The 27,919-nt window shown below is 34.9% G+C and overlaps 1 protein-coding gene across 2 annotated transcripts in view; it reads left to right on the top strand.

Annotated features, from left to right (window-relative positions):
- Window positions 1-27,919, top strand: part of EDIL3 (EGF like repeats and discoidin domains 3) — a 392,993-nt gene that overhangs the window by 110,243 nt on the left and 254,831 nt on the right. The window contains exons 2-3 of one of the 2 annotated variants that reach the window (XM_035014792.1): window positions 693-821; window positions 27,277-27,306. In XM_035014792.1, coding sequence (XP_034870683.1) covers window positions 693-821; window positions 27,277-27,306 — 159 coding nt within the window. The remainder of the gene's footprint in view (window positions 1-692; window positions 822-27,276; window positions 27,307-27,919) is intronic. The other variant, XM_035014793.1, reaches the window with a different exon arrangement.

Raw genomic sequence — 27,919 nt, 5'->3', positions numbered from 1 at the left:
TACCATCTACCACCCAGCACCAAAGCCGAGGCCACATATTGCAGGTTTTTGTTATGGCACAACTTACTTCTCTGTGGCAGTTTCTTTCTTACTCTTCCATGTTTCCTTATCTCTCTTAAGCAAGCTAGCCTGAATTTATTTGCATGGCCCTGACAGGGTTCCAAAAAGTAGAAATATTCAAGTGCTTTTTCATCTCTCTGCTGGCTTCAAGTCTGCTAACGTCCTATTGGCCAAAGCAAGTTACATGGGCAAGCCCAGATTCTTGGGATCCACAAATAAACCCCACTCCTTTAGTGAGAGAAATTGCAAAGTTCCAGAGTTAAGTGTGTGGATTTAGAAAGGTTTTTTACTGGAGTAATTAATAAATCAGTCTGCCATAGATATTTCAGTTAATCTTTAACAAATCAGACAATATTTCATTTACATATAGTGAAGGAACCCCAAACTGAGTTAATAACTTTTAGTTGTAACCACCTTGACCCAGTCTCCAATAACTTTTAGTCCATATGCAATGTTTGAATTAGAAAATTTAATTTTATGTTGTATACCATCTCTCTTAAAAGCACATGGATTCAAATATAAATCTAAACAGTATGATGACTTTACCAAAGGAAGACAGAATATGAAATTTCATAGTATATTTCGATGCCTAAGACAAATGAAAATTCATTATCTCTTTCTTTATTTCTCAGGTGATATTTGTGATCCCAATCCATGTAAAAATGGAGGTGTTTGTTTGTCAGGATTGTCTGACAATTCCTTTTCCTGTGAGTGTCCAGATGGCTTCACAGATCCCAACTGTTCTAGTGTTGTGGAGGTTGGTAAGTGCAAGATTTAAGCATTTCAGTCATTATCCTCTTTGTTTGCATGAGTGACTGACAAATTTGGCGTGGTGCAGTATGGGTATTCTGTACAATTTGCTGTATGCTGTGAATCAGTTTACTCCTCTGTAGTACTTTCAATTTTATAATTTGTATTTTATAGTTAAATTATATTTGTATTAGTGGTATTCTCAAATAATTTAAAAATATGTTTTAGTGATTAATGCTATACTTCAAAGTCGCTGCAAGTATTACTTGAATATAATAAAATTTTTATTTCTCTAATATTGATAAACATTTAAAATTTTATTCTCACTCAAGTCAATTTATTTAAATTAGCCACTCTAAATAAAATAGAACTTATTTTAGTGACTGATAATATCAGTATTTTGTAGTCTTCTAATCATTACTTTTCTAAGACTATAAATAAATCAAAGATGATGTTTCAGCTGCATTGTTCTTCAGAGTCTTCTCAAAAACTTTGCTTTGCAAATATTGAGTAGTCATTGATCATATTTCAATTTTTTTTTCATCTGTGAAGTACTTCATTGGCATGTATAGTTATGGATTCAGGATAACTTCCATAATTTCCAAATTGTTCCCATTAAGGAAATAGCTGTGCTTCAAATAATTTAGTACTGTATAAATTTGTATAGTGATTAAAGGTAATATGATGATTAAGTTTGAAAAAATTTCTATATTTTTTTCACATCTATACCAAGAAAAATAAAAAGTGAACTATATCTGTTCAATATAGGAAAACTAAACATGTTTTGGGTTAAATTTCTGCCAACCAGCATAAATCTTGGAAAACTTAGAGGTTTTGATGGCTTTTGAAAAATAGTTTTGAAGAAGAGAAGTAATAGTGTCTATACTAAGGGAACAGTTTGAGTTACTCATCACTGTATCTAATGCACCTAACCTGGTACCTTTATGCATAGTAGAAGCCCAATAACTATTGAATGAATGAAACTATTAACTTGCCATTTTTGACCACTAGTTATTGGATTTTAGTGTGCTCTATTTGTTAAATGTGTTTTCTTGTATTTTTATATGACATTTTTATATGACATTAGTATGAATGTAATATTTCTGAAACAGTTGTATTATTACAGAAAGGTACTTTGTTTATTTAATTCATTTCAAATACAATTCTCTTCTAAGACTTTTTTTTTTACCATATTTTTTATTGTTATGTTAATCCCCATACATTATATCATTAGTTTTAGATGTAGTGTTCCATGATTCATTGTTTGTGCATAACACCCAGTGCTCCATGCAGAACGTACCCTCTTTAATACCCATCACCAGGCTAACCCATCCTCCCACCCCCTCCCCTCTAGAACCCTCAGTTTGTTTTTCAGAGTCCTTCATCTCTCATGGTTCATCTCCCCCTCCGATTCCCCCCCTTCATTCTTCCCCTCCTCCTGAGAGCCCAGGAATGGATCTTCTAAGGCTTTTATTAACTCACTGCTAGTGTGGGGGTTTGATACAGTGCCACTGAAATAAAACTGTTGTAACCACCTTGACCCAGTCTCCAAATATGTACGGGGAGTTTCACAGTTTAATATGAGAACCATATCCTCAGGAAAGTTTATATCTCTGAAGAAAATTATAGTCATAAATATTCCTAACAGGAATAGATGAATAGAATAAAACTTTAGTGTTATATTTTAAGCCTGCTAACCCCAAACTGACAGTGCCTTACATTTGTAGTATATAATGTTTTTATTGCTATTTTCTAAGAGCCAAATCTGGAATTAAAGAGGCAAATGTGTTTAAATAATTTAAAAATCAGTATATTAATAGATTTTTAAAGTAAATACTTGAAATCTTTGGTCCATATTTTTAAATTAATTCAGTTTTTATCATTTTATCAGAAAAATGAGACTATGGGCAACAACACTTTAAAAACGAAATATACTGCCATAGTCTATGCAGTTCAAATGAGACTGTGGAGGAATCAAATGGTTATAGAATTAAATTTTCCTCAGAGTCATTATTATATATTATTAAAATACTTATGATACTCAGAAATCAGGTAGTTATAGTATATAATCTTAAGCTATATTTTTTATTATATGTTTTAAGCAACCTCATTCTTCCATGGTATATATTTAAGAGTTCTTGTAAGAAATATATCCATTTTATATTTGCTTTGTCATTTAGCATAGCATATTAGTTATACCAATTCTAATTTAATGGCTTGCTTTTATAACATTAAAATAATAGAAAACAAGTACCCTAAAAGTTTAAAAAATGGCCATGGTTTCTTAAATACAACTTCGCTATATTGTGAAATAATTTTTTTAAAGGTGAGAAAATAAGGGGAAATCAAACACAATTGTCAGGTTAGATACCTCTTTAGGACATACATGTATTACCTTAATTGCCTTTCTACTACTTCTTTCTTAACTCCATGTTTTTGTGCATATAATAAGGGAATACTGAATATTTGTTAAATAAAAACATTTAGTAGCAATGCTTTTAATCTCTAGCCTAACTGAGGTTTTTTTGTCATATTTTTAAAACTACTTATTGGGACAAAATATATGAAACATTAGATCATTAAAGACCATCCTGCATTTTTAGTTTGAAAAAATCTATTACTTTGGTGGTACATTTCTGTTGTTCTTCCCATACCTTTAGGTAGCACCAGTGCAGAAAGCAGTGTACTAGAGTGTACTAGAATTTTACACAACCTCCCCCAAAAAAGCTATAGGTATTTTAATGTAATAGCTCAAAAGACAGAAGATTTTCATTTTCGCCATTGATGTATTTTTTGTATTGTTTTTATTTTTGTTATGTTAATCACCATACATTACATCATTAGTTTTTGATGTAGTGTTCCATGATCCATTGTTTGCGTATAACACCCAGTGTTCCATTCGTTACGTGCCCTCTTTAATACCCATCACCAGGCTAACCTATCCTCCCACCCCCCTCCCCTCTAGAACCCTCAGTTTGTTTCTCAGAGTCCATAGTCTCTCATGGTTCGTCTCCCCCTCCAATTTCTCCCCCTTCATTTTTCCCTTCCTACTATATTCTTTTTTTTTAACACATAATGTATTATTTGTTTCAGAGGTACAGGTCTGTGATCCATCAGTCTTACACAATTCACAGCGCTCACAGCCATTGATGTATTTTTACTTACACAAAGATGGAGATGTGGCCAAGCTTTATTCTAACCTTTAAGCCATATAAATTTTGTGATTATATGAATTCTAAATCTCATTCTTAATTTCCAAAGGAAAGAAAATCTTTTCTATATTTGCTTAGAAGAAATTTTGTTTGATCCCAATTTTAAAAATTATTTTTACCCTGTTTGTTCTACAATCAAACAGATACTCTCTTCATTGTAGCACATCTAGAAAGGAGAATTTCAAATATACACTATTCTTAGAGATAAAAATCACTTCTTGATTTTTACCTCAAACCTCATTACTTTATAGTAACTTTGTTTTAAGTTCTTGATGCTACTTATTTTAAAAGAGATCCTCTCCAATTTTGTACTTTTATTCTTCTCTCCTAAAGCATCTAGTGTCAGATAAGCACAAAACACTTTCCTGCATTTGCAATCCATCCTCATATCACCTACATTCCTATATTATGTGTGGAAGCTTGGAGAAATTGATTTGCTCAGATTTGTGAACTTGATTCACAAGACAACATTGTTTTTCTTAGATTTCTTTCTTTTTTTTTTTTTTTAAAGATTTTATTTATTTTTTTGACAGAGACATAGCGAGAGCAGGAACACAAGCAGGGGGAGTGGGAGAGGGAGAAGCAGGCTTCCCGCTGAGCAGGGAGCCCGATGCGGGACTCGATCCCAGGACCCTGGGATCATGACCTGAGCCGAAGGCAGACGCTTAACGACTGAGCCACCCAGGCGCCCTTCTTAGATTTATTTCTTAATCTGTCTCTGTACTCTAATATTCATCTTTTACCTCTCTCTTTGTCTCCTTGTCTGTCTCTCCCACACATATCTCCCTATTCAGACATACCTCCACACTTTAATGTTCTCAGCCTCTTAGAGTTATTACAACTCACTTCTGATAGCCACAAAAGGCAATAGCAAAACATCTCCCTGATTAAAGAAAAGGGTAAAAGAACCTACTTCACATCCTCAGATTTGAAGACATCAGTCAGATCAACCACTGTTTGCACAATGTGCACTGGATGCTGTCTTTTTTTCTCCAGGGGACTTGTAGACAGGCCACCATGTGGTTAAGTCCCAAATTTCTTCCCAATTACCTGCTTACATTCCTGTATGGCACTGTGTAATTTGGAGCCAAATGTTGACATGTTTATTTCATATGGAGATTTCTATTACCAGTGAAATTTTAGAATTTGTATGTGAAAATTTTGGAAATTATTAAATTGTCTAAGTTCCATGGCATAATTCTTCTCTGAGTGCTGTCAAATTAACGCAGTAAAATAATAGCAATTGTGAACTTTTACAACTCAAATACATAGTATATTAATGCAATCAAAGAAAACAAAGTAAGTGATTGACTTAAAAAAATCTTAGTTTTCTTATATTCTTATATATCTATTGAGTACTTGCTAAGTAATAGTTACATATCTGGTGGAATGCCATGGTACACAAATTTACAGAAATTACTGTCTAGCAAGGGAAGCAGATAAATAAATAAATAGATGAATATGATGGGTGTTGTGATAGTGGAAGCATATGGAGTCATAAGAATATAAAGCAGGTGTCTCATCTTACGCTGGATGTCAGGGAATGCATGCCTACCTCAAAAAATAACATTTTCACATGATTATAAAAATTAATTCCAATCTAGCAAGCTGAAAGATAAAAGTATTTAGATAATATAAGATATAGATAATAGAGATAAGAAAAGTCATAAATCCATGAACTGCAAGAAATTCAATGTGGCTAAGAGTTGTTTTTTTTTTTTAAGATTTTATTTATTTATTTGACAGAGAGAGACACAGCGAGAGAGGGAACATAAGCAGGAGGAGTGGGAGAGGGAGAAGCAGGCTTCCTGCTGAGCAAGGAGCCCGATGTGGGGCTTGATCCCAGGACCCTGGGATCATGACCCAAGCCGATGGCAGACGCTTAACGACTGAGCCACCAAGGCACCCCAATGTGGCTAAGAGTTTAAAAGGAAGTTTAAAAGGAAGACATATAGTGGCCCGATGGGTCTGGAGAAAGCAGGGGTGGCAGATTCTGCATGATGTTTTAAAGAATTTGGACTTTATACTTAGAGACATGCAGAGGGTTGTACTTTTAGAAGATCATTGTCACTATAATATGACAATATGAGGAAAAAAATAGAACACTGTAAGGCAGGGGAACGATTTGAAGTCTACTGCAGGCAACCAGGTCAGACATGATGGTTTGGCTTAGGCAACAAAGGGAATGGAAAATAGAAAGCCAGTAAGTATTTAAAGGATACAGTCGATAATTACTGGTGACTTATGGGTTTACTGAATAAAAGGAGTGTGGAGAAAGGGAGGAGTAAAGAAGTAGCATCCCTAGTTTTTGGCCTAAGCAACTTGATGCCATTTACTGAGGTAGTATAAATTGAAGATACATGTCTTGAGAGGCAGAAAATGAGTTGAATATTTCACATACTGAGTTGCAGGAATTTGCTGGATATTAGTTAAGAAGTCAGGCATATATTTGTAAGTTACAATTATACAGACAGTTATTATATAAGTTGTATAAATTTAGGGAGTTTATAAGTCAGCCCACAAGCAGAATAAATTTTGAAAAGACTAAGGAATGGAAACTGATAAGAAGTTCATCAATAATTAAGCAGTAGGTAGAGAAAGTTAAATTTATAAAGGAGTCTGAGAAGGAGTGGTGAGAAAGAAGAAAAACCAAAAAAGCATTACACCCCAAAAGTTAGGGGTAAATCATGTTTCAAGGCATATGTCATCAGCAGTATCAAATATGATGGGGAAGTTGACCAAGATAAACATTTATATTGATTATATGTGACTGATAAATGATATTGCAAACATCAGTTTTGCTGGAGTTGTGGAGAAAGAGCTAGATTGTGGCACATGGAAGAATTAGATTTTTAAAAAGTGGCTGGGAATACAGGGAAATTTCCTCAACTTGATAAAAAATATCTATTAAAAGTAGTGATTCAAAAAAAAAATAGTGATTCAAAGGGGCACATGCACTCCAGTGTTTATAGCAACAGTGTCCACAATAGCCAAACTATGGAAAGAGCCCAGATGTCCATTGATAGATGAATGGATAAAGAAGATGGGTATGTATACACAATGGAATATTATTCAACCATCAAAAAGAATGACATCTTGCCATTTGCAGTGATGTGGATGAAACTAGAGGGTATTATGCTAGGCGAAATAAGTCAGTCAGAGAAAGACAAATACCGTATGATTTCACTCATGTGGAATTTAAGAAACAAAACAGATGAATATAGGGGAAGGGAAGGAAAAATAAAATAAGATAAAAACAGAGAAGGAGGTGCAAACCATAAGAGACTCTTAACTATAGGAAACAAACTGAAGGTTGCTGGAGGGGTAGTTGGTGGGGGGATGGGGTGACTGGGTGATGTCAGCTTAAGGAGGGCACTTGATGTAATGAGCAGTGAATGTAATATGCAGCTGATAAATCACTAAATTCTACCCCTGACACTAATAACACAGTATATATTAACTAAATTGAATTTAAATAAAACATTTAAAAAGAAAGCCTACAGCTAAAATCATATTTAATGGTAAGAAATTTGAAGCTTTTCCACTTAGATCAGAAACAAGACAAGGATGCTCCCTCTCACTATTCCTTTTTAATATTGTACTAGAATTACTAGCCAACGCAATAGACAAGGAAAGAAAATAAAGGTATACATATTGGGAAGGAAAAATAAAACTATCCTTTCGTGGATGACATGAACATCTATGTAGAAACAAATCCTAGTTCCCAGAAAAATTCGGGAACTAATAAACAATTATAGCAAGATTGTAGAATGCAAGGTTACTATATAGAAGTCAATTATTTTTCTTTAAACTAGTAATAAACAAGTGAAATTTGAAACAAAAAACACAGTAAGCAGAGCACAAAGGATTTTAGGGCAGTGAAAATACTCTGCATGCTATTATAATGTTAGATACATATCATTATACATTTGCCCAAATCCATACAATGTACAATACCAAGAGTGAACCCTGCTGCAAAGTATGGGTTTTGGATAATTATGATGTGTAAATGTAGGTTCATCAATTGTAATAAATGTACCACTCTGATGAGGAATGCATATGTGGGGTTAATAATGGTGAGGTTATGCATATGTGGGGTTCAGGGACTATATGGGAAAACACTGTACCTTTCTCTATTTTGCTGTAAACTTAAAACTGCACCCCAAAATCAAGTCTTTGATTTAAAAAATGGCTATAACATTCATCAATTTGTTCATTTATTTGTTTATTCATCCATCCATCAAATATTTATTGAATATATGCTATATGCCAAACACTGTTCTTGGCACTAAGGACATAACCACAAAAAATAGGCTTTCCCTTTATAGATCTTCTGGTCAAATGGGGAATTAGAGAGTAAACCATCATACTTATCATGGTAACTTCCAAAAAGAAAAATAAAGACAACTGTCAGGGAGAATAAAAGGAGGTACATTTTTAGGAAAGATTATTAAGAAAGATTGAGAAGTTGGTGTTTGAACAGAGAGTGGAACTGAAGCAAATTCATTGCATAGGGATGGGGAGAGAGCATGTAAATTGAAAGGGAAGTTTGGACCAAGGGAGGTTTTTCCTTTAACATGGAATTCTCATGTCATTATGATTAAGAAATATGACATAACATCCAAGCTTGTGTTTTACTAAGAATAAACTATGTTAGCTGACTCATGTAGATATTTCAGTAATATTTAGGATACATTTAACCTATTAAAACTATCAGTCTGAAGCCAAAGGACATAAACATTGGAATTTGGTAGTAATTTAAAACCCATCATCACTTTTAGAAAAAAATTCAAGGTACCTATGTGATGAGAGTAGTTCAGTATAGGATAACAAAGGCAGCATATTATGTCATTTGTAATTCTTCCCTTTACCCTCTCTGTAGTGGCATTGGCTTCTGACCAGGTTTTCTCATATAGAAAGATTAATAAACATGAAGGTGCTTCATCCTGTTCTGTCTTCTGTCTTCTTCTGTCATATTCCATCCAAACTTATTTCCTTTGGTAACTGGTATTCCTTTTCTAACATGAATTCAGGTTCTCTTAAATTTGTAGCTCCCAGAGCTCATCACTGCTAATCTGTCCTCCTGCTTCCATTTCATTATAAGAAATTGGTTTCATTTACCCCAGAAACATAAAGTCTCATAATTTTTTTAAAAAAACCCCAACAGGCGCCTGGGTGGCTCAGTTGGTTGAGCGACTGCCTTCGGCTCAGGTCATGATCCTGGAGTCCTGGGATCGAGTCCCTCATCGGGCTCCCTGCTCGGCAGGGAGTCTGCTTCTCCCTCTGACCCTCCTCCCTCTCATGCTCTCTGTCTCTCATTCTCTCTCTCTCAAATAAATAAAATCTTTAAAAAAAAAAAAACAACCAACAATTTGCACTGTACATCTTGTACATCTTGCCCCATTAATAGCATATTCATGTTTACCTTTTAGAAGGTGATCACTGTCAGAATATCAAGTAGTGTAATAAAGGCTGGCACTGTCTGAAAGACTTCTTATTAGTGATCATGAAATATCAGAATGTTAACAAGTTTAAGTAGATATCTTGGGTAGAGCAAGGCTATTTTTAGATTTCTAAACTTTGGTTGCAAAATGAGAGATTTTATAAATTTCAGTTAAATTATTTATATATTAGATAAAATTACCAGTAGTTGTCAGTTTTTTTCCCCTTTAAGATTACTTCTTGGTCTAAGGAAGGATATCTCATGATTGAATCCACATGTCTAGAAATTATTATAATGAGAGCTATTCTGCATAGACTAAAATAGTTTCTCAAAAATTGCTAGCCATGGATGATTGCTAAGAAATTTCCCGGTCAACTAGACTCAGGGGATTCATTTTCAGAGTTGTATTTATTTAACCTTACTGATAATTAGAAGGATTAAATGTGTGTTCATATAAATGAATAGAATTGTACAGTTAAGATGGAAGAGTTAAGGATTTAAGGGTAAATTTTTGTCATTTATTTTGTATATATTATAGAAAATTAATTTCGTTTTACATATGTAAATATCTCTATAGCATACCTTATAAACAATTAGCTTCTTAATTTTAAAATGTTTCTACTCTAGAAGAGCCTGGGTGGTTCAGTAGGTAGGCTCTTGATTTCGGCTCAGGTCATGATCTCAGGGTCCTGGGATGAAGAGCCGCGTTGGGCTCCCTGCTCAGCCGAGAGTCTGCTTTAGGTTCTCTCTCTCTCTCCCTCTCCCTCTGCCTCTCCCCCCACACACACACTCTCTCTCTCAAAATAAATAAATAAATCTTTAAAAAAATAAATAAATAAAATGTTGCTACTTTAAGGTTAATTATAATGATTAGAATTTGTTAGCTTGCAATTCCAAGCCCTAACAAATATATATTAACTCAAGAAAAAAAAGAAGAAGAAAAAAAAAAAAACACAGAGTATCAAAGAACCTTAGAAAGTATCAAGTACAGAGATCCTCTCTTGCCCAGAAAAAAGATAAGAGCCAATCTGTGGTACAGTTTTTATTTGTAAGAAAAGAAAATGTAACACATTAAAGGAAATACTGATGTATATCATTTTAACCATTGTCTGTTTTCTTTCTGAGAGTATAACCTTTCTATTGCTTGGGGATAAATACTTTTGTGAATGAAATGATAGTGGATGTGTATCATTATGCTTTTTCTGCTTAACAAATCATTACAAATTTGGTGGATTTAAACAGCCATTTATCTCTCAATTCTGAGAGTAACGTAGGTGTTCTCATTGACTGGTGCTGGGTAGTGGAACATGGCTCAGCTGAGATGGTTTGTCTCTGCTAAATCAGGCTTCCTTATGTGGTGGTGGAAAAGTCCCAAGAGCAGTAAGAAAGATCAAGCCCAAATTGTAAGCACTTTTCAAATGTCAGTTTATGTCACTTTAGCTAACAACAGTTTTGGTAAGAGGACCTGCCCCTTCATATTGAAAAGGTGAAGATGCAAGAGGGGAAAGAATTTGTGGGTGGTTTTACAGTTTACTATAGATTGTTAGGTAGTTGCTTTCCTTTTACCTTTTAATTTTTTTTTTAATTAACAGTTTTTATTGGCAATGCAAAAAGTTGATGAACATGTAGATATATTTATAGATATTTATTTTTATGTTGCTAGCCATGAAGTAGTCTGTTTCTTTATAAGGTAGGAAAAAGTAAAAGCTCTCTTAAAAAAGGAAAACTTGATTATTTTCTGTTCATTTTAGGAAATACATTGAAAAATTAGAAAAGTGAAAGTGGAACATTAAGTTGTTCTTTTAATCAAATTCCAAATGGAACGGCATGAAGTCTGTTGTGGTACTGCCAAATGTACAATTCTACACATTTATGAAACTGAAAATTGCTGTTTTAAAGTGATAGGCTAAGTGGCAAATTTAGCATTAACCTCAAAAAATTTTCTCTGCCAGGTTGAGCACTTTCATGGAAAAGAGGTTTATAGGACACTCATAGATGACATAAGATAGTTAAAACATGCCCAATAATCTTTAAGACCTTTCATATAGTTATTTGGTTTTCTCTTCTTAATTTTCAACATGAATCTCTTTCTTGAGTCTAACAATTATACCTATTGTTTGTTTCTTTTTGAGTTAATTGCATATTGATATTTGGTTAAAAATAACATTTTTTAAAAAAGATTTTATTTATTTATCTGACAGAGAGAGAGAGCAGGAACACAAGCAGGGGGAGTGGGAGAGGGAGAAGCAGGCTTCCTGCCTAGCAGAGAGCCCGATGCGGGGCTTTATCCCAGGACCCTGGGATCATGACCTGAGCCAAAGGCAGACGCTTAATGACTGAGCCACCCAGGTGCCCCCAAAATAACATTTTTTTAACTTTTTAAAAATATTTATTTATTTGAGAGAGAAGGGGAAAGAGAGCACCTGCAAGGAGCGGGGTTGGGCAGAGGGAAAGAATCTCAAGCAGACTACCCGCTGAGCACAGAGCTCGATGTGGGGTGATCTCACGACCCTGAGATCATTACCTGCTTTGAAATCAAGAGTAAGCCATTTAACCGACTAAGCCACACAGACACCCCTCCTTAGACTAAATTCTTAAAGTTAATGGTTGGGTTGAGAGTTATTTGAGAACATATAATATTGTAAGATTGTACAGAAAAGTCTAAACAGTTCATCATGATGGATTTATAATGAAAAGAAAGTGTAATGGGCTTAGATCTACTTAATCATAATAATGTAGATTTGGAGTCATTCAATTTGTAGAGGAGAACAGAGGAGAAAATATAAGATATATTTACATATATAAAATGTAAGAGGAGAAAAATACACCTGGAGAACAGAGATGGTTATCTCATCAAATATAGTTTTATTTTTTTATTATTTTAAAGATTTTTTTTAAATATTTTATTTATTTATTTGACAGAGAGAGACACAGAGAGAGAGGGAACACAAGCAGGGGGGGTGGGAGAGGGAGAAGCAGGCTTCCCGCGGAGCAGGGAGCCCGATGCGGGGCTCAATCCCAGGACTCTGGGATCATGACCTGAGCCACAGGCAGACGCTTAATGACTAAGCCACCCAGACGCCCCAAAGATTTTATTTATTTTTTGGAGAGAGAGAGCAAGAGGGAGGGGCAGAGAGAGAGGGAGAAGCAGACTCCCTGCTGAGCAGGGAGACCGACACAGACACAGAGCTCTATCCCAGAACCCTGGGATCGTGACCTGAGCCAAAGGCAGACACTCAACTGATGGAGCCACCCAGACACCCCTATAGTTTTAAAATAATATGTGAATACTATGTTCCCTTTTATTTTCCACTTAAACAATTATTTAAGGCCACAGATTATTTAAAAAGGACAAATTATAAACACATCTTAAGGTCCAGTTTGGTTGATAAAAGCTATGAGGAAAGGACTATTCTCTAGAATTCAAACCAATAAGAGAGAGAGTAGGCAGAAAAGTCATAAATAATGGCTCTAGAGCATGTGGAGTATGGAGCTGACTTAAGATAACTGAATAAAGAAAACCTATGAAGGTTAGATAAAGGTAGGAAGTGGGAAAATGATTAATATTACTCTAATGGAAACTGAAAGCTGATTGACTGAATCATAGAGCATTTGCTCTCATCTGTCCTCTTACCATTAGTTGAAGATAGAATGAAGACAAAGAGATGAGAGAAGCATTAAGAATTCATTTTAAAAAGTGTCTTGATAGGTTGAAATTTATTTCTTAGAAATATTAGAAATCCTGTAGCATGTAATATTTGTAAGTTAGATAGACTAATTAATCACCAAATCTTATTGGGACCAAGTATGTGCTAAAATCATGCTCTTTGTTATGAGGGATTACTAGAGTAAAGCATAATGGTTACTAATGAAACAGAAGGCATAACGTCTTCTCTCAAGGAGCTTCAAATGGATGTCATTGTGTGAAGGTTTATTTGGCAACAGTGCCTGAGGCCATAGGAAAATTGGGTGACACCTCAAGGTAACTTTGTACTCTAAGGCAGTTTATCTAAATCAGAGTATTTATGTGGAGGCAGATTCTGTAGTCCATGTTATTTATTTATTTATTTTTTATTTTTATTTTTTAAAGATTTTATTTATTTATTTGAGAGAGAGAGAATGAGAGACAGAGAGCATGAGAGGGAGGAGGGTCAGAGGGAGAAGCAGACTCCCTGCCGAGCAGGGAGCCCGATGCGGGACTCGATCCCGGGACTCCAGGATCATGACCTGAGCCGAAGGCAGTCGCTTAACCAACTGAGCCACCCAGGCGCCCCTAGTCCATGTTATTTAAAGTACAGTGACAACACATAATTTTTAAATGAGTCATATAATGAGTGAGAATTTGGGCAGAATCTTCTTTGGAATATATTAAATTTTTCCCTTTGAAAGTATAAAACTCATCAAACTATGATTTAAAATGCACAGCAATCAATATTTATTGTTCTCTTTATTTTGTTTTAATTAAGGCTTGGAAAATAAAGTAAGGAGGGTACAATTTTGGTTTCTTAGCAAAAGATGGAGCCAGTCATAGCGTGTTTTCTTAAGTACTAACCCTTGAAAAATATAGCAAATTTCAAATAAGAATCAGCACCTTCTTTTCATGGCATGTTGCTAAGTCTCCACAATGTCTTCATCTGATAAGATTTTAATTGAGAAATCAGAAGCCAAGTGCTTCCTCCAGATCACAGAGAGCAACTGAGTACAGAACTCATTACTGTTACTCATTGACATAGTAGCTGCCAAACATTTTCAACAAGATAAATATTGTTTCTGTCAGTTCAGCTCTCTTTCAATCAATGGCTTTGGCTCCCCCAGGCAATGGATAAATCAGGGTGCATCCTACAACATGCTCTGACCTTTAAGGTCAACTTCTATTAATTATTCAGTGATGGAGGTCAAGCTATATTCTTCACAATGATGTCCTGACCCCACATTTCTGTGGTAAGGCTCACCTCACAACCAGGCATGCTGTCTATCAGGCCATCATGTAATGAACATTGAAGGGGGTGGGCAGAGAGTCTTTTTGTGTAGTTTACCAATCACCATAATGCCAAGGACATTTTTTCCCTCACCCTTTTCCCTTTAATAGTGTCTTGTATTTTTAGAGTACTCTATTTATTAAAATGTTAATATACATATTATTCTTGTAATAACCTTGAAATAAGCAGTTGACCTAATACCAATCTCAGTGTTAAATAGGAAAATGATTCTATGATAAATGTAATGACTAGACCAAGGTCATAGATTTCTGCTAAAGGCAGGCAGAACAGATGTTAAACCCGAAGTTTTGTCCAATGCATTGTCCATGGTCCAGTGTCTGTGTTCAAATTAAACTGTGCCTATTACACGTATGGGGATGGGTGCTTTGAAACAATAAAAGAACCTGAAGATATAATAGTAATTATAATAATACCTTTAATTACAGTGTTTGTCACATGCTGAGCATGCTTTCTTGGAACTCTGTAAGAACACATTCTTTTAACGGATTGCATCATGGTATTGTGGTTAAGAATTCAGCCAGACTGAATTCAATCCTGGCTCTTCTGTTTACTAGCTCTGTTACTTTGGGCAAGTTGCTTAACTTCTCGATGCCTTAGTTCCTTGTCTGTAAAATTGGGGTAATAATAATACTAACTTTGAAGGGGTTTTGTTCAAATTAAATGAGCTAATATATGTTAGACCCTTAGAACAGCACTTAGCTTATAATAAGAGCTATATAGGAGTTATAAAATAATTAAATATAAATAGTTAAATCTTATAGACAATTCAAGAGCTACATACAGAAATCAGACTTCTAAGTTCCTGAATATTCCTCCATCATTTTAGTCATTAATAACATTATTTAGATGTCCAGTAAATCCTGATCTATTATTTTTATGTCAGGATTTTTTCTGCTTGTGCTTGAATATGCAAACTGGGGGCAATTTAGCTGTCAGCTTTTAATTTTTCAAAAATTTCTTTCCTTCAACGTATAATTTGACAAATCACCTTATTTGGTATGGGAAAAAGAGAACCCTATGTTTTATTATTTGAAAATTATGAGTAATAAGTAATGCTTGCATAATTAGGAATCGGCCTTTTAGGAGTATAGCTTTCCTTATCCTTACAGCAAATAACTTATGAATTGATTTTTTCTTTATAAGAATGCAAAATGAGAATCTGTAAAGATATAATAAATACCAAGTTAAAATTTATGATACCATATTAATATTAGGTTTTTAGATGTGATAGATCAACAGTATCTTTGTGGTTTTGCATAAAAATAGAATCACAGAGTACAAAAGACCACTAGGATCTTCCATTTAACCAATATTATTGAGCATCTTTTAAAAGCTATTCCTGACCCCCAGAGGCTAATCTCCCTTTTGTCTGTGACCCCAAAATAAAAAGCCTGCCCTTGAGATACTTCTGTTTGGGAAGGGATCATAAAACACACACATCAGTAGCCATTACACAATGAGGTAAATAATCATCATAAAAAGAGAACACAGTGCAATAGGTAGCAGCAGGAGGAAAGGTTATTTTGAGTCCCGGGGATCAGATTTGACAGCTAAGATAGCTTTTAAAACTGGCTGGGATGGAAGTGTAGTTCACCAGCCAAGTTATTAGAGGGGAATGTTTTAAGCAAAACGAAGGATGATAAACATAAAGCTGAGGAACTTGGGAACCTTCTGGAAGAATTAGCCTTAGTGGTTGCCCAGAGTACTTGGTGTTTTTAGGGATGATTGGGAGTCAAACCAGCAAGGTGATTTGGACCTATATTGCAAAGGACCTCCAGTCATCTTCTCAGACTATGCTTATAATACAGTTTTCAGTGTTATTAACAAAATTATCCCAGGATCATGATTCAATGACCTCTTTTCATAATACATTATTGAAACATATAAACATTATTTAAAAACAACACAAAACACTTTGCTGAACAGTATTTGAGGTAATTTTTAAGTACTACCTCAGGCTTGTCTTTTGAGGATTAAATTGTACTATTTTTCCTATTACATTTTTATTCTGCCTCCAAGGTCTTTTTTTCATTTCATTAATTATTGTGATTGTTTTCAGTTAAAACTTGGTCTCGTAGATAGTTGATTTGGGAAAGGCTGAATGTGACTTATTTACTGAAATTAGTGCTAATTTCTAACCTAGAATTTCTAACCAGAAATTATTTGCTGGAGGAAACAATATAAAGTTCTAACAACAGTTTCTGGAATATTCTTCTGTGACTATAAATGTCAGTTGACATGTGGAAAATCCTATGAGAAGCCACCGAATATTTATATTCACCTGGATGGTTACCTAGTCCTGGACACTAAGGAAACTGTTTCAATAAAAACAAGGTTTTGGTTTTCTTGTCTGTGGACTTAATACACTATATATGAAATACACACAAACTAGATTATTTGCTAGAGAGAAAGCAAAAGATTCGAAGAATACATTTAAGGCTTTGCTTAGTTCAAAATTTTGTAATTTTTTCCTATTGCTAAAATACTTTTAACATTGCTGGTAAGCCAATCATATTCTCCCTTGACCCCACCCCAACCATGATCTCCTTTGTCCCATGTCTGCCTCCCTGCCCTCTTTTTCCTGCCCAGTCTTGCTCCCAGACAGAAAGAAGATAAGATAGTAGTCCCTAGCTCTCTGGGAATTAGTGTAAGGTGGAGCTGGAAGAAGGAGAGAAAGGAAATTAATTTCTTACTCTTTTAGTAGCTAATACAATGTTGGATTATTAGTTGTAATATAGCAGCCTAAAGAAGGCAGGTAATAAGGGCATGGTATTTTGTCCTAGTCAGATCTCATCTGGAGATTTAATTCTTCTTGCTGTATTTCCCAAAAGACCTTGACAAATTTGAATTTATCAGGAGGTTAAAAAAATGATGACCGGGGTATATGCCATGATATATGAAATTAAGTGGAGAGGTTTATCTCAGTTAAGAAGAGAATTATGGGGAATATGATAACTGTTTTCAGATATTTGAATGGCTGTTATGTCAAAGAAAGAGCCATATCATCCCATTGTTTTCCAGAGGCTAGCCCTGGGAGAGCAATGTGACATGTTTCTTTATGAGATTTTAAGTTCCCTGCCACTAGAAGTTTTGAAGGAGTATTTAGATGTTTAGTTGGCAAGTTGGACTAAGTGACCTTTAAGTCTGGTTTGGATTTAAAATTTTGTTTCTCAAAGTTGCTTACATTCTGTTTTCTGAACAGCCTATATTTACTTGACTATTCTTTTGTTTTTGTTTTTGTTTTGTTTGTTTTGGCAGTTTGGAAGAGTAGAAGTTAATAGTACGCATTCACAACTTGAAAATAAGCAAAAAGACAAGAAGAATGGGGCTTGGGCCCTCCCTGAATAGCCCTATACCTTTATTCGATTTCATTGTCTTAAAGTTAGACCTGTCTACTTTTTTATCAGTTGAGTTCTTTAAAGACATTTCAATTAAGGAAAAATTTGGCCTAGGGAGACCAGTTTTGCAGACAGGGAGATCACATTGTCAATGTCACTTGATTAATGCCTGAGTGTGGATACACTGACTATTTTCCTTTAAAGAAGGTCCTAATGATTCTGAAAAGAAAGCATTTAATTTTAACTTCTATTTTAACAGATAGGAGGAAAAACAATCCTCTTTAGCAGTCATTAACTGACTGCTGAATAAGTCAGTGGCACATTAGATTAGCTGAGTTCTATATAGGCAAGTAGAAGCTGTGCTTTATCTCATAAAGTTAGTGTCCTTGGGATGAGTTCAAACTACGTGAAAAAAAAAAAAAAATTCCCCTAGACCAAAGAGAAACATAGATCCACCAGAGATATCTGAGCTCTCTTCAAATTACACCTGCCCGCTATTATTTTCCCCTTCATCTTTTGAGTTTCAAAAGGTATTTTAATTAAGCCAAGTACGTGGAACTATATTTTGGGAATTCATCATTTCAAAGCCATCATGAAATTTCTGAATTCCTCTTTGTAATATAAGCAGTGAAAAAGGAATGATGTTTTGTTAAAAGCCTTCACAAATTTCGTGGTAAATTTGTCGTCTTGGAAATAACTTTAACCTATTAAATGTTTGCTTGTGCACACATACACACACACATTATATGCCAAGATTTTGTAATAAAGCAATTTTCTGTCTTCAAATGGCCACCATTTATTTTTCTTAAAATATTGAAGTTTTATATTACTTAATATAAGAATATTATACTCAGTGGTTAACCCTAAGGCTGCATCTGCCCAAGCACAGAGCTCAGCCATTTCTTTTGTTTCTGTGTCTTGTACTACTTGGACACGGGACCCTGAAAGTTCTACTTGGTCACCACTAATGGTAGCTCTGTTGTGGGAGTAACTTTCACAGGAAGAAGGCACAAATATCATGTTGTCCAATATATTAAAGAAGCATATTACTGTGGATAGGCTGGTGGCATAAAGCAGGATCATTTAAAAGCCTTATTTACAGAAAAGGAATATTTTATATTGTGCACGGTATTATGAGCTAATTTATTTAGTGAAATTTGGTCATTTATTTTTGTTTCATGTTTCTATCACTATTTAAATGGAGTCTGATTATTCATTGCAGTATTATTTGTAAGAGAGAAACCCCTGATTCCATCCAAATATCATTCAATAGAGTTAAATAAATTACGGTATGTCCATAAAACAAAACATTAATAAATACTGCCCATATTCACTGAGTATACTGACACAGAAAAATATGTGCAAATATTAGTGAAAAAAGCAAGTTATAGAACAGCATGTGTTGTATAGTCCTTTTATTTATATTATAAATAAATATTTAATTTATATACTATATGTACATGTATTCATATGTATATGAATTTTACTTCAAAATTCAGTTTATGGTGGGTTTTATTTGGTAATTTAGATGATTTCATACATATACTCCTCATGCAAACCTTAACCCATTTTGACAGGTTTTGTTTGTTTGTTTGTTTGTTTGTTGCCAACCCCTTAATCACAAAATCTCTTCTGACATTAACATTTTATGTGCAATGATTCTGTGATTTCCTTGAGTGGATGCTGTCACTGAGATTTGTGTCAATCTTGCTGGTTTTCCCATTGCCTTTTAGTTTTTTTTCTTTTGGTTTTAACAGACTTGCTTTTTAGATTAGTGCATTTGCCCAGACTTATGGAAATGACTTGAGGTTGAAGTGAGCAGTTTCCCACATGTAAATAAAACAGAAATCCATGGAACGTGAGCCTGATGGTATCATTTTCCTTTTGTCAGATGCTGTGAAACAAAATAATATGGGTGCTGTGACCATCTGAATGTCCCATGTGTTGTGCCGGTAACCTCTGCTGCATGGCTTCCCTTGTCACAGAACATAGCATTCTCTTTGCAGAACTACTTCCTCTCTCCCAAATTACATTTTCAGAAAGATTATGAATTAATTTTATTTAAAATTGATGCAATCTGAGCTATCATATATATATTAGCTGTTAATCTGCTTGGTCCTTTTCAAATTTCTTCTTTCCATTTGCCCATGAATTTTCTTAGGATATCTTAGGTTTAATTACCAATCCTTACTTTACATAGCTCACAGTACTGTAAAAACAGACATTAAATTTACTTACTAGACTTCATTTCTCATCTCTAAAATTAGACAGCTTTCCAAAAATATTTACTCAGTACCAATTATGTGCACTATACAAAATTAAAACATAACTGTTGCCCTGAATGAAGGATAGTAGATAATGTCCGGCTTGGGAACAAGACTGGAAAATATTGCTATTTTGTTTCACACTGGCTTTATTTAGGTTATAGTTTAAAAGTCAGCGGGAATCAAAGGGGACAACTACACAAATCTGGAGACTAAACTAAATGCTAATATACTGAGGATGGTGAAATTTGAATTGAGTCTACAAGGGTGGGATGAATTTGGATAGGGAAGGAGAACACATAGAATAAACAAAGGATTGAGGACAATTGAATAGATAAATGATATGCTGAATTATAAGGCCTTTGTAATGTCAAATCACCTAGCTTAAAGATCTTTAGTGCTTCCTTTAAGCAGGAAAATGTATCCTAATTATGTCCCCAATGTCTCTTTGATACTAGCTGGGAGATGAGTCATATTATTTACCAACTTCCCAGTACTCTGGTTTAGTTTTATAAATTATGTATTTTTTAACTCAGTGACAAAACAATGAAACTAAAGCTTCCATTCATTTTTTTAATTATTTTTCCCATTTGTACCTATTTCTAAAGTGAGAAAATCGCAAATGCACTGCTAATTGCTGTTAACATGATTCACTGTTTAATATTGTGAAACCCATGTGAGGTGCATCACTACTAAACATAGAAAGTGCATTTTGTGGTTCTATTTTAATGAATCTATTTAGTTAATAAGCATTAGTTTGATGCTTTCTTAGTTAGTTTAAAATCACAGATTTATTTTTTCATGAGATGATCAAATGGTCATTAGAGTAACCATTGTCTTTTGAACCATTATTCCTTTTCTCTCCTGCCCCAAGAAAGTAAATCTGATTTATATGACTATATAATTACATAAGTCAGTATATATATAATTATTTATATTTATATCTACAGAGATATAGATATATATAGATATAGATAAATAGATCTATGTAACTAAAACATAGATGAAGGGCGCCTGGGTGGCTCAGTTGGTTGGGTGACTGCCTTCGGCTCAGGTCATGATCCTGGAGTCCTGGGATCAAGCCCCACATCGGGCTCCCTGCTCAGCAGGGACTCTGCTTCTCCCTCTGACCCTCCCCCTCTCATGCTCTCTCTATCTCATTCTCTCTCTCAAATAAATAAAATCTTTAAAAAAAATAAAAAATAAAATATAGATGAAGATGTAAGGTTTTCTCTTTGATAAGTCTAGTAATGTAGCCTAATGAAACAGCTGAATTTTATTGAGCAACAAAGTGGAGTGTATTAAATATTTATCTGTATTGTTTTATTTCTCTTGACAAATATTTATTGAACCCTACAACATTGTAGACTCTGTTCTAAAACTACAATTATAATGGTGAACAAAAAAGTCACAGCCCTGACCTCATGAAACTCCTAGTCCAATGGAGGAGACTAATAAACATACAAATATATACTTACATACTAACTACATGTGTACATAATTATATATATTACATATTTTTAACTGTACTCAAATAGATGCCATTCTCCAAGTTTAGCACAGGAATCAAAATGCATGTGAAAGACTAATAGCATAGAGAAGACTTCGTAATTCTCTGAATACTTTCAATGCAAACATTATCTGTTGTTTCTCATTGTGTCCCAAACATTGTGCAGTTCTGAGAGTGTATAACTGACCAAATCATTTGCTGTCTGAAGTCTTTGGCTGGGAGAGAATAATATTCCTCTTTGTATTTTCACAAGGAAGAAGTTGGTAATGGCAACTTTTAAGTCCTAAGGCATGTCCTCTTTGGGCCATTGGCCAAAAAACGGATGAACAAACAAATAATAAAACAAAAACCATATGAACCAAAACCTATCTCTAAATACATCTCTGAATACTTCCAGAAGCAACTCTACAACCTATTTAAATGACTAAGTTCACAAATTTGAAATTGTAATTTACTTTTCTTTTCCTTAGTAATCACACACATACACACACACATACATATTCACATTTATAGCATTTATCACCTCGCAAGCATGGATAATCATACATAAATATTGTTATTTTTTCATCACTGCAGTTGAATCAAAACTTCTGAAATATTGTCAGAGTTTAAGAGTATATATTTCTTGTTTCTTTGTTTATGGAAATAATGAATTACAAGATAATTTCAGACTTGCAGAGCATATCTGGTACATAATTAACTAGATTTATAATATAGCAAATAAATGATCCTTAAATCAATATGAATTGAGTAACATCCATATGTAAAATAGATTATAATATTCTAAGAAATGTATTTTATATATTTCATAATGAACTATTCCTATTTGATGGGAATAGCTATAGCTATTATAGCTTTATAAATTGAGTTCCTTCCCACCTACCCCCCCCTACTTTGACTCTCCAGACTTTTACTAATAATGACCATTTAAGTCAGCACTTCTACAAGGCTTTATGGTATGGTGGTGAGTCACAGTGGGTATAGAATTGTTTTTGGAATGGATAGACTTTCCAGGTTATAAAAGTTCACTTAAAACACCCAAGGATAAGACAAACAAAGACAGGAGATATAAGAATTGTTGATACCGTATAGAACTAAAGCCTGTCCTGTGAAGAAGTATGTGTGTTTTAATATTATATGTGTATCACTGCAGCACACAGCCCGTCAGGTTTGGGTAGTTACTGTACTTGAGAGTTGATCCTGTGGAACAAAAGAGAAAGGTTGGGAAGGAAGGAGAAAAGAGGGAAGGGGAGTCTACAGGTTGCCTTCTTCTGACACCTACTAACCCAGTTCATAAACATGTACACTGTCAGACCATCCTAAATAAACAGTGACCAACTTCAAAATCACGGTAGGTTTAGTGTATCAAAACGTGGTCATGAGCTCTGTGGGAAAATTATGTGCTGAAAGCCCAGCTGCCCTCAGAATGCAACGCCCAAGGCTGTATGTACTTTCCGTCTCAACTGCCTCAGACATAATTAATTCCTTATGTGTTCTAATATATTTTAAATGGGAACAACAAAACTGGTTATAGTAGTGGCAGCATGTCATGTAGTTGCAAATTAGAGAAAACTAAAACTAGATAAACAATAAAGTAGAAGAATTTTTCCTCAGAACTGAAGGTCCAGATTTGGGTAAGAATATGATTTAGTGGCTGAACTATATCATCAGTAATCTAATTTCTTTCTGTTCTTCCATTCTGCCTTTGAGCAGGATTGGCTTCTTTCTAGCGCTGGCTCCCATCATGGCTGCAAAATGTCTGCCAGCTCACTTCTGGGACCACAGGCTTCCTGTCTGGGTCTAAAGGGAAGAGAAAGAGGTTTTTTTCCAGACACTTTCTCAGAAGATTAAAGAAACCTTTCCAAGAGCCTCACCTCACCCAAGCACACACAAACTTGATCTTACACATCACTGTCCCCAAATGGGTCTTATGCTTACCTAGACGAATAATGGTGGCCAGGAAAATGGAAAAGATTTGTTTAGTTCTGAGATACAAGCTTCCCCTCTATATCCAAAGGATAAGTTATCTTCCTCCAAAGTATTGATGTAGATATCCAAATAAACCTGAAGATGATACAAGAGAAAGAGCTTTGAGAGCTGGTGAAGCAACCCCAGTACATATTGTGAAGGGTTTCCTATAAGCCTGCTAATTTACTGCTGCAGTTCCAACAACTGCACCCATGGCTCTTTCCTATTGCAATAAATTTTGATGGGTATAGCCATCATTCTCAACATTTAGTGTTTATAACAGTCACCTGCTGCACTTTTTAAAAATGCAGAAACCTGAACTAACACCCAAATTCAAACTCAGTAGATCTGGGGCATTTTAATGAACGCCCAGGGTGATGTTATGAGCAATGAGAGGGCTGCACATCTAAGTTGTCTATATCAGATATATATTTTTGCTGTTTTTCTACTGTCACCGTCATTTCAGTACATCCTCCTGCATTGTGACCAGGCAGAGCAATACAGAGTTACTTGTTTAGCTTTGTTTTGCTTGGTGCATGTGTTTTGTTTTGTTTTGTTTTTTGTAAATATTTTATTTATGACAGAGAGGGAGAGAGAGGGAGAATGCAAGAGGGGGAAGGGGCAGAGGGAGAGGGAGAGCAAATCTCAAGCCGACTCTGCACTGATCATAGAGCCTGATTCAGGGCTCCATCCCACGACCCTGAGATCATGACCCGAGCCAAAATCAAGAGTCAGACCCTTAACTGACTGAGCCACCCAGATGCCCCGGTGCATGTGTTTTTAATTTCTGGGATTAAAGGAACTTGCATGTGACAAAGACATATTTTTTGATTTGCTGATTTCAATGAGTTCTGAGAAGCAAATAGGAAAAGTGAAAAATCATTTGGGTAGCATGGCATTATCTTCTGTGGTAATTATTTTACTTAAATTTCACTAAATAGGCCACTAATGTCTACTTTGAGGCTTATTTGTACCTTTGGGGCTCTAGCTGCCACCTGTTAATAGTTCATGATGCTCTGTTTGGTAACGTAGCTAGCCACTTACAAGACCCTCTTTGCTAGAGATAACTGCAAGAGTGAATTAATAGTAATACTAACCCTTATGTATGTGCCTTTGTGTGTGTGTGTGTGTGTGTGTGTATTTTAATAGTATGAGTACTGGTTAGTGACATCTTTGTATTACGAAGAACCACCATTATGGAGATGTATAGAAACAGAATTCTATGCAGACCTGTGTATCTGCTGACTCTAATACTGCTAATCTGTTACAAAGATATTTTTAGGTATCACAGGCTTAAGTGTAGGTTAGTGCACTGCTTACCCCACAGGCTTTGGTTTTAAGACATTCTACTTGCTAAGACATCTATAAATTTAATTGTCTTTGTTTCTGTGCTGGATAGTTCTTTCCGAAAATTTCTTGCTTATCCATATATAATGGAGGGATAAAATGTTAGCATTTCTAATCTTACTTCCTTAGGCATCACATGCTTAGGATATTTTAACTAGACACTCTAGATTTCATCTGCCAGTGTTTATCCCTGGATTGTAAGGGACCTAAAGAAGTTTCCCGGTCCCCACATCCAGTTTTTTTTTTTTTTTCCCCATTATGCTTAAGTCCAAGTAACACTGTCAGAGATCTAGCCAGTCCTCACTCCATGACTCTATTCCCCTTTTTCCCTTTCTCTCTTAGTGGATACTGAGTCAACACTTTGGGAGAAAGTAAGGCATAGTGGAAAGATTTTGGTTTGAAAGTCACATTGACTTGAGCTCAAATTCAAATGGACCTTGGACAAATTGCTCAGTCACTCTAAACCTCTGTATCAAATATAAGTAATTTTCATCTCATCATAGCTTTATAAATTGAGTTCCTTCCCCCCCCCCCCACTTTGACTCTCCAGACTTTTACTAATAATGACCATTTAAGTCAGCACTTCTACAAGGCTTTATGGTATTTTTCTAAAAGGGAATTCCTGGAAGCTACTGACAGTTTTCCACTTCGAACATGTTATGATATATTTTGGACATAATAAAGCAGCAAATGGCTTTTTAAATATTTATGTTCTCCACACCATGCATGCCAAGTGTGTTTGCTCTCTCCATTTCTTTATGTGCCAAGGAGACAAGCCAAACCGTGTGAGAGGAAAATACTGTCAGGACACAAAGTCAGTTTGTCTAAGGTGTGCTCTGTGCACAGGTAACCTTAATAGGAAAGAGTAGAGACTGCTCCCTGGCTACACAGTGATACCTTGATTAACGAATCACCTGGGAACAAAGCTCCTTTATAAGCAATTCAGCTGAGTAAATTTTTATTTTAAAACTTCATGGATCAAATGAAATAGTACCTGCTGGTGTCATATAACTCAACGGTAATATTTGGGGTAAGCTGCGCTTGTGTACAGAGCAGAAATACCCCCTCACAGAGTCTGTCTGTTAGTGTAAAGGGGAAGAGGTGGATTCTAGGCAATATTGTGAAGCAACTTCAGATAAACTCTTTTTTTCACTCTTACAACACCATGCTCAATCCCCTACATACACATAATAGATTATTACCCTTGGAGTCTGGCTGCTCTTAAAAATTCGTCCCTTTTAAAACAGGAATCAGACTGATTCACACTTTGAGTTATAGTTCATGTTACCTTATATTGGTGTTACTTAGTAATGTCTTGGGGCACCTCAATGGCTCAGTCAGTTAAGTGTCCGACTCTTGATTTCTGCTCAGGTCATGATCTCAGGGTTGTGAGGTCGAGCCCCATGGGGGGCTCCACACTGGGTGTGGAGGCTGCTTAAGATTCTCTTCTCTCTCTGCACCACCCCCTCAATTTTTTTTTTAATTCCTCCCTTTTAAAACAGGAATCAGAATGATTCCCACTTTGAGTTATAGTTCATGTTACCTATATTGATATTATCTAGTAATGCCTCAATCCTGGCTACAAATTAATACCGTTGAAAGAGATTGTGACTTAATTGGTTTGAGGGAGGGCCCAGAGTTTGGCATTCTAAGATACATTCATGGTTGTGAACCACTGCTTTAGCATAAAGTTGTATTTTCATATTGTGGCCTTTCCTTTTATAATATCCATGTTTATCATTTGTGGGTTGTAGACCACGAGCATCAAAATCACTTGGGGTCAACCTTCAAAATTCAGGTTTTTGTGGCTTCACCACAGAATCATCACTTCTGAATCTTAAAGTGTGTGATACGTGTGAGTTGAGTGTGTTTATGTGTAACCCCTATCTTATTTATAAAATGTCTACTTCATGGAACAAAATTTTTACTATCCACAATGCCTTTTGATTCCTCTTTGCTAATAGAAAATTCCCACAAAGTGGTGGTAGGATATTCATATGTTATATACAATTTATATTATTAAACAATATAATTCATAATAACTATAATTTACACTCAAACTAAATAGTCAATCTTGTTTGCAAAAAGGAAGGGAAATCAGATTCAGACAACTGAATGGTCTTTTCTAATAAATATGTATTTTAGAGTATAAAAGTATATAAATGTTAATTTAATGTAAATGCCCATTAATTTGTCATTATCCAATTACCTAATGGCAGATTTCTAATGTATTCACAAAATTACAAGTCAGGAGCTTATAGTCATTGTTTGAAAATGCAAAATATATTTATGTTCAATTTCTCTTTTTCTCTCTCTCTCCCTCCCCACCCCCATCCACCCACCCTTTCCCTGTCCCCACTTCACCTCTTTTCCTCTTATCATAGCATCAGATGAAGAAGAGCCAACTTCAGCAGGTAAAGTTCCTATGTTGCTAAGATTATTTCTATTTAATTTAATGCCCTTATTAATAGACCCTTCACCCTTTGAAGTGGATTTTTTCAGGTTTCAACCAAAAAAACAAGCACTTGTTTCATCTATTGACTTTTTTATTTCTTGGACCCATTATGCTGTCCCAGATTAAATTATGTTGGTTATAAGTTTTAAATAAAAAAAGAATTGAAGATAAACTACCACAGAAGAAAACACAATATAAAATATCGCATCAACATTCAAGAATAAGGAAATGAGAAAATTAAAACATTAAGAAAAATGCCCAAAATAACAAAATGAGGAAAAACTAAAATGATAAAATGCAGAAAATTAATAAAATGAGCAGAATGAAAAAAGGAAAATGGTAAAATGAAATGCCATGATAGAATATTGCATTATCAAATATATAACAGGCACTAAACATGCTATTCATTTAAGTTTAAGGATAAAAATCATATTGTTGTCTCAAACACTTTATTTAAAACAAATTTTTACAGTTATAACTTAATGATCCTGAAACTTGGCATCGTAACTTTGCTTCTCATCCAGCTAACCAGCATTTATCAAGCACAGCCTCAAGTTTGAACTAAGTACTAT

The sequence above is a fragment of the Mirounga leonina genome, unplaced genomic scaffold (genome assembly GCF_011800145.1).
Source record: "Mirounga leonina isolate KUSES-001 unplaced genomic scaffold, KU_Mleo_1.0 Mir_168, whole genome shotgun sequence".
NCBI classification, from domain to species: Eukaryota; Metazoa; Chordata; class Mammalia; order Carnivora; family Phocidae; genus Mirounga; species Mirounga leonina.
This window is presented reverse-complemented; position numbering and strand designations above follow the sequence as displayed.